Source organism: Belonocnema kinseyi, chromosome 10, assembly GCF_010883055.1.
Source record: "Belonocnema kinseyi isolate 2016_QV_RU_SX_M_011 chromosome 10, B_treatae_v1, whole genome shotgun sequence".
NCBI lineage: Eukaryota > Metazoa > Arthropoda > Insecta > Hymenoptera > Cynipidae > Belonocnema > Belonocnema kinseyi.
In genome coordinates, this window is record NC_046666.1 from 101,281,927 (window position 1) to 101,296,488 (window position 14,562).

A 14,562-nucleotide genomic window follows, 5' to 3' on the forward strand; every position below is an offset into this window, starting at 1 on the left:
TCGAAAAAATCCATGATATGATGTTAAATGATCCCAAAGTGAAATTGAGAGAGGTAGCTAATGCTGTAGGCATATCATTGGAACGTGTGGGCAATATCGTGCCTTTAGTTTTGGGCATGAAGAAGCTTTGCGCGCGATGGGTGCCGCGTTTGCTCACAGTGGACCAAAAACGAATTCATGTGACAACTTCCCAGCAGAATTTTGCATTATTTTCGCGTAAGCCGACCGAGTTTTTGCACCGATTCATAACCATGGATGAAACCTGGATCAACTACTACACTCCTGAGTCAACGCAACAGGCAAAACAGTGGGTTCCACCGGGCCAAATGCTCCGAAGCCTCCAAAAACGCAACAATGGGTCGGAAAGGTTATGTCCTCCATATTTTGGGATGCACATGGCATAATATTCGTGGACTATCTTGAAAAAGGAAAAACCATAACCGGAGGATACTATTCATCATTATTGGACCGATTGAAAATCGAAATCGCCGAAAAACGACCGCATTTGAAAAAGAAAAAAACCGCTTTATCATCACGACAATGCGCCTGTTCATTCATACTTAGTTGTACAAGCAAAATTGCATGAAATCGGCTTCGAATTGGTTCCTCAGCCATCGTATTCACCAGACCTGGCCCCCAGCGACTATTACTTGTTCCCTAACCTGAAGAGGTGGCTCACCGGTAAGCGTTTTTACTCAAATGAGGAGCTCATAGCTGAAACTGAGGCGTATTTTGGAGACCTTCCGATCGAGTACTTTTCGGACGGTATCAAAAAGTTATAAAATCGTTGGACTCGCTGTATCGACCTAAAAGGAGAGTATGTTGAAAAATAAAACCGACTTTGGCCAAAAAAACGCTCGGTGTTTCATTTTTCAGGGACTTATCAGACTGCCTAGTACATACCTGGGCGTGCCACAGAACCGCATTCAGGATGTGAGATCTATATAGGATACTCTGCGAAGCAGATACAAACATTTCATCCGGCAGATTTGGTCTTCCGAACTGTCGACGAGGAACATAGTATCTGCAACGAACATGCTTGCCATCCCGGTAGTACTCTATTCATTTGGAGTGGTTTCGTGGACGAAGAACGAGCTCAGATCCCTTGATATCGGGACACGAAAGGTTATGCGCATGAAAAAAAGCATGCATCTTAAGTCTTCTGCCCCGCGACTCTACATCTCACGCCGTTAATGTGGTCGCGGAATACTGAATTTTGAATGTCTTCATCGCAGAATTATTCTGAGTACCGCACATAGAGTCGCAAATGGAAGAGACCCTCTTCTTAAAAGGGTCAGGAAGCACGAAGAAATGGGTAAAGCACCGTTTCTGTAAAAAGCAGCGAAGGAGGCTGCTGAAACACTCGAAATTAACTTCAGTATTGGGAGTGAGCAAAATGATTCAAATCTTATATATCTCGAGTTCTCACTCCTGAAAGCCCGGATTAAGAAAGCACAAGAGAAAAACTTCCGTGACCAGTGTCATTTCCACCTTAACATACCGTCGCCACATTTTGAGCCCAGACATTCCCAATGATAGCTGCAGAGTGTGCCATGTACACCCTGAGCATTTAGCTCACATATTATCTAGTTGTCCGAGACATGCGAGACCGACCTACATCCATAGGCCTTATCGGCGCTCTTAGAGGTGCCGAGCTTTCACTACGTAATAGCCTAAAAAGAATCACTGCGTGGGTACAATATACCAGTGATAGCTACGCACCTCTGAAAGCACCGATCACTAGGATAATTACTTTAACTGAATATTTTGGGTAAAATCGTTGCAGCTCGAGTGTGCAACAGAGACGGCGCAGCGGCTCATTACGGTAGGGAGGTTCGAGCATATTTGGATACTCAGTTCCCTCAAAGGTGGATTGGAAGAAGGGGTGAAATCGAATGGCCTGCTAGATCTCCTGATCTGACGCCTCTCGACTATTTTCTTTGGGGTTATTTAACCAGCAAAGTATACTCAACGCAACCGCAAAGCTTAGACGAATTGCAGAATCGGATTCTGCAACAGGATACTTTGATTGATAGGGAGATGATTCGTAATGCTGTAACTCATTTTTACAATCGCATAGCTTTTTGTCAAGAAGCTCAAGGTTTTCAGTTCGAACATCTTCACTGAAGCGCGAGAAGCAAGGGTACTCACGCTAATCAAGCACCCCACAACGTGAGAGGCAAGGGTACTCACGCTAATGAAGCACCCCAAAGGGGACAGAATTTCCTACGTCCACGTCGTTGTTCCTGGATAATGCTAAACGGAAACGTAAACTTCTTGGGAAAAACCTTGAAAAAACCTTGAAGATCATCACCAAGAACAATACAGAGCTCACCAATGAATTTCTCGTTGATATTTACTTCAGGAATTGCACTGACTTCTTGGAAAACTTTGTTAATTTCAAATAACATCTAACTGACCTTGAACGTAGAATTGACCTATGACTTGGGTACGTACCTGAACATAGAATTTTCCGCTCTATCGATTTCAGATGTAAAAAAGGGGTTTCCATTTAAGAAACAAAGTTGACCTTTAAAAAGCCATGAAGGTCAACTTCAAGGTCAAAATGAAGGTCACCATTGAATTCCTCGTTGAAATTTACTTCAGGAATGACATTTCACTTTTTTAAAAATATTTTACCTGGGGTAATATCCAACCGTCCCAGGACTTTTTTGACACCCTGTATATATATATATATTAAAAATTTGTGATAAGGACAAGGCAGGATTTCGCTGGGAGCGGGAGCTAATCTGAAAAGTTGCACCCGCTCCTGGAAAAATCGCGGTAACACTTCAGCTGTAACCACGTCTCACAACCATAACGGGTAGCGATTCGGCGGACTATTTTGGATGCCCGGTCATTTCTCAGTCAAGTTTTTTAATTTTCCCGGTCAACTAAAAGTAACATATTCATATTTGCAGCAAAATCCAAACATTTATTTTAATTAATGACGTTTATTCTAAGCATCCTTTAACACAACACAGAAACAATTGACAAATTAATTTTCAACTAAAATTATGAATCTTCAACTTCGATCTGAAGTCTATTCCCAATTTTTGAATTAAATTCCCGATCATTTCTCAGTTTCCTGGGCAAGTCGCCACTCTGTCATGAGATAGGTGGTTACACTCTGCGATCGATTCAATACAAAGCTTGGCTTCTCCCAGAGTAATTGGGAATAATAAAAATCATGTTAAAAAGTAATTCGGAATAATAAACATTATTTTGAACAGTAATTCGGAATAATACAAATTACGTAAAATACTAACTCCGTAAAATCCGAAATATGGCAAACTATATTTCGACGAAACAAACTAAATGCGAATTTAATCTTGAGTGAATTTCTAAAGTCAAAAAATCTTTTATATTATTGCATCAACAAACCGATTAAGCAAAAATTATAAAGTGCTATAAAAACGTAATGAATATTTTTAGAAATCCTCTGGTCAGTTTTAAGACATTAGTGTGAAATAAACGTTCCAAATTTTTTCAATTTATTTGAAACCATCTTTAAGTTATCCTATACACAAAAAGTGTGACATCCAGACACACTCGAACATATACATACACATGCATAAGGAAAATTGATTAGAATATTGTATAAAACATTTTTTAATTCAGGAACGTTTAATTAATTGAATAAACATTTTTTTCTACATTTTCACCATAACAAAGCCACCTATATGAAGAAGAATAAGTATGTAAAATACAATTAGTAGTATTATTAGGTCACAGGATTGTAGATTTAAGTAAAATATGTACAAGTTTTTCAAATGTAAAAAAATTTTATTTAAATCAAACAAAGTGTAAAGAAACAATTCTGGGTTTCTTTGAATCAGACCAATCGCTATCTCAGTGAGTGCTTTCAAATTTCTTCCGCAGGGTTACCCTCTTTTCTATTGTGAACGAGGTAAATCCCATCTGATCGTTTTGCCTCATAATTTCGATACGATAATGATACGAGAACTCACTGTTTTATATTTTTCCGATACGACACCAAAATGAGCAATAAGAATCCGAGAATGGAAGGTGAGTATCATATTGGTATCGTCTCAGTATCGGAAAATATCATGCATTTTAGATCTTTTGCCCCAGTGTGCAGTTTCAGAAGCCAAAGGACCCCACAGCAAATGTACATGAAATGGCTTTTGGTGGATTTTCATTTAACTTCGTAAAATTGTAATTCTCAATGTTTTCGAGACATTTGGTAGTGTTTCTTAAAAGGATTGGATGTTTAGCCCTCTATAACTCGAAAACTGTTCATTTTCGGACTTTGTGCCCCACAACACTTTTGATCGAGACATTGAGAACTACAATTTTACGAAGTTTAATCAAAATCGACCGAAAGCCATTTCATGTTTATTTGATGCGGGGTCCTTTGAAATTAAATGATCATATGTGACCGTCCGCGAAGGAAGGGACCTCATGCGGAAAAAACCATTTTTATTTTCTTTCGCCAATCGATAGTTTCTGAGTTACTCCTTTATATCCAATAATCAGCATATTCGAGGGTAATTACTTTTCTTGTTCTTAAGCTACAAACATAGGCATAATAACCGTACGCGGAGGCGAAACGAGAGGCCTGCGAAAAACCAGCCCCACCACTCACCACTAATGGGCATAACCGAAGCGGACTGATGCGAGCGGTGCTTACAGATAAAGTGCCTAAAGGTGAATTGGTAAGTGGAGGGGATGCGTTTCGCACACGCATCCCCACTATTAAAATGCTTTCTGACAGAGTCCGCTACAATCGCCCGTCCTGTAAAATTCAGCTTTGACGCATTAGGTTCCATTCTTCGCGGACGGTCACATATAACACAATAAAAAGGATTTTTTTGTTAATCTCACCACTTTCCGGATCAGTAAGGTAAGAACCGTACTCCCGCTTCAGTAGCTCATCTGCGCCATGTTCTTGCAACTGTTTATAAAACTTGAGCAGTATACTAACCTGAAAAAATGAATGTCATTTAACATCTTTCTGTTGTTACTATTAGCCTTTCCGGCGTACGAGACGATTCTACTCAAATAACTCGCTTCGTACGCCGAGAAGGAGAAAACAGCAGAAATTCATTAACAAACATAACGGCAAAAAAAAACAGAAATTAAGTTATTTAGTAACTTCACTCACAATAGGGCCTATTGAGAAAAAATGAATTTCTTTATTCGTAGTTCTAATAGGAATGAAAAGTTTTTTGAAGAGGTCAAAAGTACTCCTCTAAAGTTTCATTAAAAAATCGCCCATATTTGTGCACAGATCAGTTGAAATTAAAGGTCAAAGCATCGACAACAGTAATTTTGTTATTGTGAATTCTTTTTTGTTAAAGCGTTTTCGGCCTTGACGAATACATTCTCATCGCGTATCTCGTGCTTCACACTCGATTTTGTCAAAAATGTGAACTTTTCTACATTATGTTCAGCATTATTATATCAAATGTATATTACATTTATTTCTGTATCCTGAAAAATGTATAATTTCAATAAATTTATATTATTACAATTCCTAACATCCATTGGTTTCGTAACATTCGTATTCTCATTTTCTGGTTTTTATAATTACAAAAAAAAACAGACAAACTCAATTTTTTAGAACTTATAAAAACAGATCATTTTGATCTCACGTCTATTTATTGTATATTGCGTGGTTTTGTGGGGAAATTGTATTATTACATTTCTCAGTTTGAATTTTCATGGATCGGGTCAAAATCACATGAATCTAAGGGCGCAGTCCCATGGATAAATATTAGCAGAGTAGTATATTTGCGGTGTAGGTTCTTTGACCAATCAGATGATTGCCGGGAATTTGCTGAAAAGTGTTCCGAAAGTGATAAGTTCGACTGACGCAGGGACTTGAGAAGAGATTAGCGCCTGCGCTCCTAATGTTTTCGAATATTTAAAAATTGTTTGACAAATGAAGAAGGCAATTGATGGTTAAAATATTTTTCAAATGTTAATAACGACGGAAATTATTCTTGAGTAAGTACTGATATAATAAAATAAAATATTACTATGTTATTACAGATAATTTGTGCAAAAAAAAGTAAATAATGGGTGTTATAAACATATTTTAAAGCTGTAATGGGTTAGCTAACCAACAAACCAAAACTTGCAGTTGTTGCGAAAATATAACAAAAATAAAATAATTTCGTGAAAACTTCTAAAGACATACATATATAACTCCTAATTTTGTTGACACAATATTTTCCAAAAGAATTGTGAAGAAGTTCGTTTTCTTTTTTCGACGTGTAGGTTATAATCTATGTGGTTGTTCTAAAATAATTGTTATTATATTTTGAAATGCAAAAAATCTTTTTAGGAACTGTTCGCTTCTGTTGCCAATAATGATTAATTTTGAACAGATATAATAACTAAACCGATATAGTAAATATTTTTATCTAATTTTGTATTATAGATATGAAGTTTTTTTGTTACATGGTTTCAAGAATAAGAGCTTCGCTAAGACGACGAGAAGAATCGTGTTCATCTCGTTAAGCAGTACTAATTTTTCATTAGAATGGACCTAGTAGAGTGTGGTTATCTTATAACTTGTTTATGATGAGCAATTTAACGTATGAGAAAAAATTTGTTGAAATACACTTCGTACATTATTGATTCACATCTTAATTAGATAGTTATTTTAACTTTTGTCAAATTTCACTACTGTTTTAATTCAAGCAAAATGATTTTTCACACATGTTTGTAGAGTCATTACTTCGCATGCAAGCATTTATGTGAAACAAAGTTTATTAATATTTCATCTGCATGAATATTTAAGTTCTGAATTATAATTATTATTTCTACCCCCCCCCCCCCATGGAAATAAACTATATGAAAACAATTTAATATGGTATCTTATGTGGAATTCGCACTATGTTTCGCACTATGTGCTGTACCCAGATTAATCCTGTTATGAAGACAGTCAAGACTCAATATTCCGCGACCACCTTGACGGCGTGAGATGTGCAGTCGCGGAACAGAAGATTTAAGATGCAGGCTTTTGTTCATGTGCATAACCTTTCTTGTCCCGATATCAAGAGATTTGAGCTCGTTTTTCGTCTATGGAACTACTACAAATGAATAGAGTACTACCGGGACCACAAGCATGTTCGTCGCCGATAGTTCGGAAGACCAAATCTGACGGATGAGACGTTTGTATCTGCTTCGGAGAGTATCCTTTATAGACGTCATATCCTGAACGCGGCTCTGTGGCACGTCCAGGTATGCATAAGTCTCTCTAGAGCAAAAGTGTCGTATAGGGCTTCTATCGACGAGCTCAGGGTCTTCAGGGATGCCATCAAGTTTTCCTCGCTTCAAATAAACCTTGGCCCATTAGTCTAACCTAAATTCCATTCCAATTTCCTTAGTATATCGTTCGACAATCCCTAGAGCTGGATGTAGTTGTTCTTTGTTTTTAGCATAGAACTTAAGATCGTCCATGTAAAATACATACACACAATAATTGATAGCCCAGAGGTCCGACTCTTCGGAAAAATCTCCACGAAGCTCGTCATCCATTTCAGCCAGATCTTTACGCTTGAGAAGAACTTCGGTGTTGATGTTTCTCCGGTTCATAGAGCATCGTTCTTCCTCCATCGGATGCCTGCCCGCGGTTGGTCTTAGTGTCGTCTCTCTTTCTCTGTTGCCGGCTTGTTCTAGCTATGGTAGAGTAGGTGTTCCGTTTACATAGCCCCTTTTTTGGAGCAGTTCGGCATAGTTTCGCAAACGTTGATGAGAAAAGTGCGATAGCTCTGGGTGTTTCTCGCACCACAGAGCATGCAGCCGTGCCATGTAACCCCGTTCAGGGGCCACACTCGCATCGTAGCACTCTACCAAGTCGTGATTCAGTCGGTTCGTCCACCTAAATGTCCCAAGAATCCACCGATCCATTGCATTGAATCCATCTTCATTGGCTCCCCCAGCTCTAGAGTGGTCGGCATTGTTGGTCGACCCATTGTCGAGAGCCCTGCGCGTTCTGTTGCTTTGAACCGCACTTACTACAACTATGTTTGGTGTTGCCATTGTTGTTCTCACGAGAAGCTAGGTAAAGGGGTTCATCCATCCTTGTAGAGCCACGCATGCAAGGATAAGGCTGCGTACTCTGGGAGGTCGCCCAGTATCCCAGAGTCATCGTTCTAGACACCTCACCTAGGTGCCATTCAGCTTTCAGCACGGCTTTTACACCTCCGCTTGGGGGTTAATTCCTTCGGGGCCACTCCTGGACAATTGTCCGCGACTGCCTATTTATTTTTGTAACCATATTCAGTAGAAACCCTTGCTACAGGGACCATCTATCCGCAACCCGAGGACTTGTTCAGTAGCTTTGTCATATACTTATATTAACTACTTAATTGAAATAAATTGAATATTTTTTGTCCCCTAATTGATCAATAGAATTTTATAATTGATATTTTTAATTATTTATAAGTAAAAAAAATATTTATGCAATATTAGAAGCTTATCTAATTATATTTCTATTCATTTAAATAAGACTTTTTATGTGTATTACTAGTGATAACAAAAATAAATATTTAGTTTATCCGTTTTAAGTTATTATCATCACATGCAATAGCAGGTTTACATGCCGCCCAGCGCCACCCACAACTCGGCTTGCGCCAAGAAGCTTAGTGCACTAACGTCAAGACATAGCGTTGATTGTAACAATAATATATGCAGAAGCTTAACCTTTAAATTTTTTATTACCTTTGAGTTACATAAAGATATCTCAAAATTACATTGTTTTTTGTTTCACGATAACATGAATTTTCGGTACCTGAATTAAGTTAAAATGTCTTCTACTGAACCCAACTAGAGCTGCCAGATCTAATGAGGGCACATACAATTATTTCGCTGGTACTGGGAATACCCCTGGATGCTTTCAAAAACATCTTTGAATTTTAATTTTTAAAGGCTATATCAAGATGTAAAATTTCATTGCGCATCTTCTCACTCCCAGAGAAATAATTTGATGTGCCCTTATTCGATCCAGCAGCTCAATTCGCACCTGCATAGTGAGAAAATCCCTACAATTTTGTTCATGTATTTTTTTTATTGAATTTCAAGGACTCATAAAAAAAAAATTTGGGTAAAGACGATGTCAGGGTATCGTGGATACCAGGCGGCTCATCTGACCCTTCCCATTGTAACGCGATCGAGCTCGGGCTCGAAAGTCGCCAGGTCTTTGTGGTATTCAACCAGAGGCTACTGTATCATGTTGCGATGGTACATTTACATCAAGTCCCCCATTTAAACCTCTCCAAACTTCATATCGTCCGCTGAAACAAGTTCGTAGCGAGTTTCACTAGAAGTTTCTCGTTGCTTAAAATTCGTTTGATAAACGAAGCCCTTACAGGGTTAATTAATGATTTTTCACTAAAAAAAATTGTAAGGCCGTTTTAATTTTCAGCAATTTAAATACTCATCAGATAGATATTCAACAGTCTAAAATTAAAGAAAATTGTAAATTCAATTTTCAACAGTTGAAATTTCTTAAAACTTTTCAAAACCATGAAAATAATTCACAATTGTATTTCAAAATCCTCAGAACTTTCGGAATTTTCAATAGCTGTTGAATAAATTTTAAAATAATTAAAATTTTTTCTAAAACTTTGAAATAATTCTGCAAATTAAAAAAATGGCCTAAAAATCTTCCAAATTCTTTTTTTTATCTTGATCTTGTAAAGAAGTGTCCACATTTTAAAGACATTTTTCAGTATCATAGTTGCTGAGGTATCTACGAAATGACATATGTTATTAATTTTTCCAAAATTGTATACAGAAGTACCTAATTTAAAGATGCCATCGCAACATAATATAGCATTCTCCGGTTGAGCACCACCAAGCCCGCTGACTTTCGAGTCCGAGCTCAATCGCCTTAGGGAGGGTCAGATAAGCCGTCAGGTACACCACGGTACCCTGACATCTTCTTTGTGCACAATTTTTTAAAAATAATTCTTCACTGTACAGACACAAATTCACGTACACTGTGAAAATGTCTAACCTATCTGTCTAACATCTGTTCTTTCATACTTTGAGACTTTGTAACGTAATTACTCGTTCCAAAAAGAAGCGAGAAAAGTTTTTATGTAAGAAATCTTATCAGACTACGCGTCGAATGAGCCCTAATACACCAGACTCTCGTTTTAACAATCCGCGGTTTACCGATTCCTAGAACAGCTGGCACACGCAGTTTCTCAGCGCAAGGGGCGAGGGTCGGTTGCGACTCTCAGCTCGGAAGCGCTGCAGTGCGCGAGTACTCAGTCGTGTATATCGCGCAATATTATGAATTCGAATTGTAAACAGTCGAGGCGGCCCCTTCTGTTTACGTTTCGATCCCTCAGATTTAGCAGCAATGCTATCGGCAGGGAACAACCGACACTGTGCTGAAACCGAGACCCTGGTGTAGATGTTTTTGACTCTTAGATGAGAGTTACTACGTGAGAAATAGAAAAAATCAAAGAATGTCTGGAATATTGTATCTTCAATTCAACTTGTAGCATGACCTTGGCAGGTTGTAACGAAAATCAACAAAAAAAATTCAAGCTTGTCTGTGCCAAATTGGTCGCCTTAGCAGCAAGTCTTGCAAGTCTTGGACTTTTATTGTTATATCTTGCAAGTTTTATTGGCTTAAATTGAAGATAGATTTCACAGATTACGGCTTGCCAATTTCAATTTTTTTCAGAAGTATGCTAAATCTGCACACGATTTAAAGTTAAGAAGCAATATTTGAGAAATTTTCGGCGATCAACGCTCTCGCGGTCGACAGCAGTGTTTGCCGACTGAAACTTGACATTTGAAACTTTTTTAATCGTATCTCGATGACCCATAAATATGTTTTGAAGTTGTATTGGCCTAAATTGAATATAAGACGTCAAAAACTGTGTGTTATGAATTTAAGATTTTTGCTACAACTTTCCAAGGTATGTGCACAAGTTGAAGTCGAGGTACAAAATTCGAAAAATTCTTGCTTTTTTACACTTCTCACATGGTATATTCCTTTCAATGAGTCAAAAATATCTATATTAGGGCTCATTTGACGCGCAATTTTATAAGTTTTCTAACGGGTTTTTAAAAAAGGTTCTCGACCCTTTTTTGAACGTTTCAATGTCAGCAGTAATTTTTAATAGAACTTTCGCTGATCATACCGACCGACACTTTCCGACGGTAACGTATCTCGGCTTGCTTTCGAGATTTTTAAGAAACTATGTATGAAATCGTTTAAAATTGTTTTTTATTTTCCAATAATAGAATTATAAAGTGTAATAAAAAAGTACTGAAGTTTTAAGAACGTGTTGGTGGATAAAATGGAGAATATATGTTGTTTTAAAAATACTGATTTCGAAGGGAAAATTTGGATGTAAAAGTTGTTGAAACTATTATATTATTTTTTTTATGAAAACATAAAATTTTGTTGTATAAGAAAACTGCAGTTAAATAAACTTCAAATTTACGCAAACATATTAAAACAACGTGAGATAGAAGTATGAAGATACATTTGTTATATCTTTTTTAGAAAAACAATTTTGTTCCTTAGACTTTCTTTTTATCTGGTGTCGTTTTTGCAACACAAAAAAAACTGTAAATTTTGTTTTTCAGACCAAAAAAAAAAGATCTCTAAATCCCGAATACATGGCAGACTATCATCATCGAATATACTCTTTACATTCCGTGTAGCTCGATTATAGGATAAAATCAAGAGAAAAAGAACAGTGGGGTTTCTTACTTGAAATTTTTTCTAATTGTCACTGAAAATACTTCAAGACTTTTGAAATCATATAAAATTTTACATTCACAATTAGTCACAGAATTCGAATAAAATATTACTTTTCAAATATCACCCACATAAGTCTGTTTTATAGAGTCATACATGACAAAAATGGGTTTTTCGAGTTTTTGGCGCTAATTATGATTTTTTTGTGGTTTTTTCGATTGTTTCAAATATATGATATTCTACTTTATGCTGATAATTAGATGTTTATTTAAATTGTTTAAACAATTTATTATTGTTTTTACCAACTTTCTCTTAGAAAAGGGTTTGAAAGTCAAGGTTTTTTTCTGAATTTTTAACTTATTTTCAACGTTTCAGTTAAAGCAAGGTAATTATCAATTAAAGTTAACAAAATTCATTGTTTAAACAATTTGTTATTAATTATAACAATAATCTCTTAGAATAATGGTACAAAGTTGCGGTTTTTTCTGAAATTTTCAACTTTTTGTCCACTTTTCACTTAAAATAAGTAATTATTTAATTTAGTTTAGCAAAAATAATTGTTTAAACAAATTTTTCATGTTTATAGATATCTTCTTCTAGATTAATACTACATAGTTACGGCATTTCCTGAAATTTAAAACTTTTGATCACTTTTCAATTAGAGTTAAGTGATAATTAAATCGCGTTAACAAAATAATTGTTTAAACAATTTATTATCATTACTAATAATACTTTCTTTGCTTAATAATAGAAACTTGTCGTTTTTTTCTGAAATTTTTAACTTTTTGCCCAATTTTGACTTCAAGTGAGTTAATATTTAATTTAATTTGAGAAAAATAATTGTTTGGACAAATTATTATTGTTTATAGTTATCTTCTATTAGATTAATGCTAAAAAGTTGCGGTGTTTCTGAAATGTACAACTTTGCTTTACCTTTTTAGTTGTCAACAAACAATAAATAAACATTAGAGAAAATCATATTTTAAACAGTATTGTATTGTTTTAAATCAATTATTTTTGTTCTTTTTCCAATGCTAAAAAAAATTAATTAAAACAAGAAAGCTATTATACAAAAGAGACAAAAACAAAGAATGGAATAATTAAAAGTAAAAAAGAAAGACATTGTTTAAAATATAATTCTCTCTAATGTTTACTTATTATTTGTTCACAGCTAAAAAGGTAAAGCAAAGTTAAACATTTCAGAAAAACCACAACTTTCTAGCACTTATCTAAGAGAAAATGGTTATAAACAATAATAAATGGTTTAAATAAGCATGTTTGTTGACTCGCATTAATTATTTCCTCACTAAGTGAAAAGTGGACAAAAAGCTTAAGAGTTTAGAAAAAACCGCAACTTTTTAGCACTAATCTAAGAGAAGATAGCCATAAACAATAATTATTGGTTTAAACAACTATTTTGGTTAAATTAAATTAAATATTAACTTACTTCAAGTGAAAAGTGAGCAAAAAGTTTAAAATTTCAAAAAAAAACCGCAACTTTCTATCATTAAGCAAAGATAATATTATTAGCAACAATAATAAATTGTTTAAACAATTATTTTTTTAACTTGAATTAATTATCACTTGACTCTGATTGAAAAGTGATAAAAAGTAAAAAATTTCAAGAAAAAACCGCAACTATGTAGTATTAATCTAGAAGAAGATAGCTATAACAGATAACAGATAACAGATTCGTAACCAGCGACCCAAAAAAACCCTTTTATACGCAATTTGATAAACATTCATCATCAAAAAAATTTTTAAATAAAAAATAAGAAAAATATCTAAATAAGCAACAAATTTCGGCTTTAATCCGCCATATTGGATGCTGCCATCTTGAATTCCATGGACGCAAGAAATTCACAAATTATAAAATTCCAAAGACGGTTTCTGTGTAAAAATATGAAATGAAAAATTTTTCTCATTCGAAATTTCGTGTTTTTTGTTAAATGAACAAATAAAACTTTGTTAATATGAATTTTTTTTTGAAATTCTGACAGCACCAAGCAAAATTTCAGAAAATTTTACATCAAATATTACTTGTCTCAATTCTGCCCATTTTTCTAAATGCCTCCACATTCTTGAGAAACTCTTTCCTCTGTTCTCTTTCTTGTTTTGATCAATCAATTGCTACTGTCAGATCTAGTTTTTGAAACTCTGACATTTTTGAGAATACTACTTTTATTCACCTTAATGCTATGAATTTTACAATGACGGGACGCTTGCCGACTACTTTTTTCCAATCTGTAAGCATCAGTCACAGCCAAATCAGGTATTTGCAAGTTTATACTCTTGAAAATCTCCGTCAGCGTCGCACATAAATCCCTATTGATTTTCCCCGCATGAATCTTGTACTTCCTTCCGAAGTTCATTATCGGATTTCGTGATTAGTTCAATGTTTGTTGATAGCCTATCGATGATCACCTTCAAATCGTTATCCATGATTATATCTCAAACGGGACCTGGAATCCCTCCTTGAATGAATCCTTGCTTTTAAGTTTTTCTCTGATCTAATGTCACACTCAACACTCTGAACTGCATTGGAGTTAACGAAAGTAATGACTTTTAACTTCCTTTGCATTGAACAAAATAAAGAACTTTAAATGAAACTTTAGGAGATTCTTTTTGATAGCCAAAACGTATTTTCATCCTTATTAGCATTACGAATAAAGATCTTTTTTATATTCCCTAACTTATAATAAAATAATGGATAAAGTATTTTAAAGAACTGTACTTTACTTACTCTAAGTTTTGCTTTATCTTTACTTAGATTCGAAATGTGAAATAAAGCTCCATCAAAATCTGCTATGGAGGTATCCGTAGATTCTGGTTTGTGGCTAGAAGCAATTTAAAATGTT

The 14,562-nt window shown here is 35.3% G+C and overlaps 1 protein-coding gene across 2 annotated transcripts in view; it reads right to left on the reverse strand.

The window, feature by feature from the left end:
* Positions 1-14,562, reverse strand: part of LOC117181505 (probable actin-related protein 2/3 complex subunit 2) — a 74,555-nt gene that overhangs the window by 28,982 nt on the left and 31,011 nt on the right. For both annotated transcript variants that reach the window (XM_033374252.1, XM_033374253.1), the window contains exons 2-3: positions 14,448-14,541; positions 4,849-4,948 (exon numbers count right to left, since the gene is read on the reverse strand). In XM_033374252.1, coding sequence (XP_033230143.1) covers positions 4,849-4,948; positions 14,448-14,541 — 194 coding nt within the window. The remainder of the gene's footprint in view (positions 1-4,848; positions 4,949-14,447; positions 14,542-14,562) is intronic.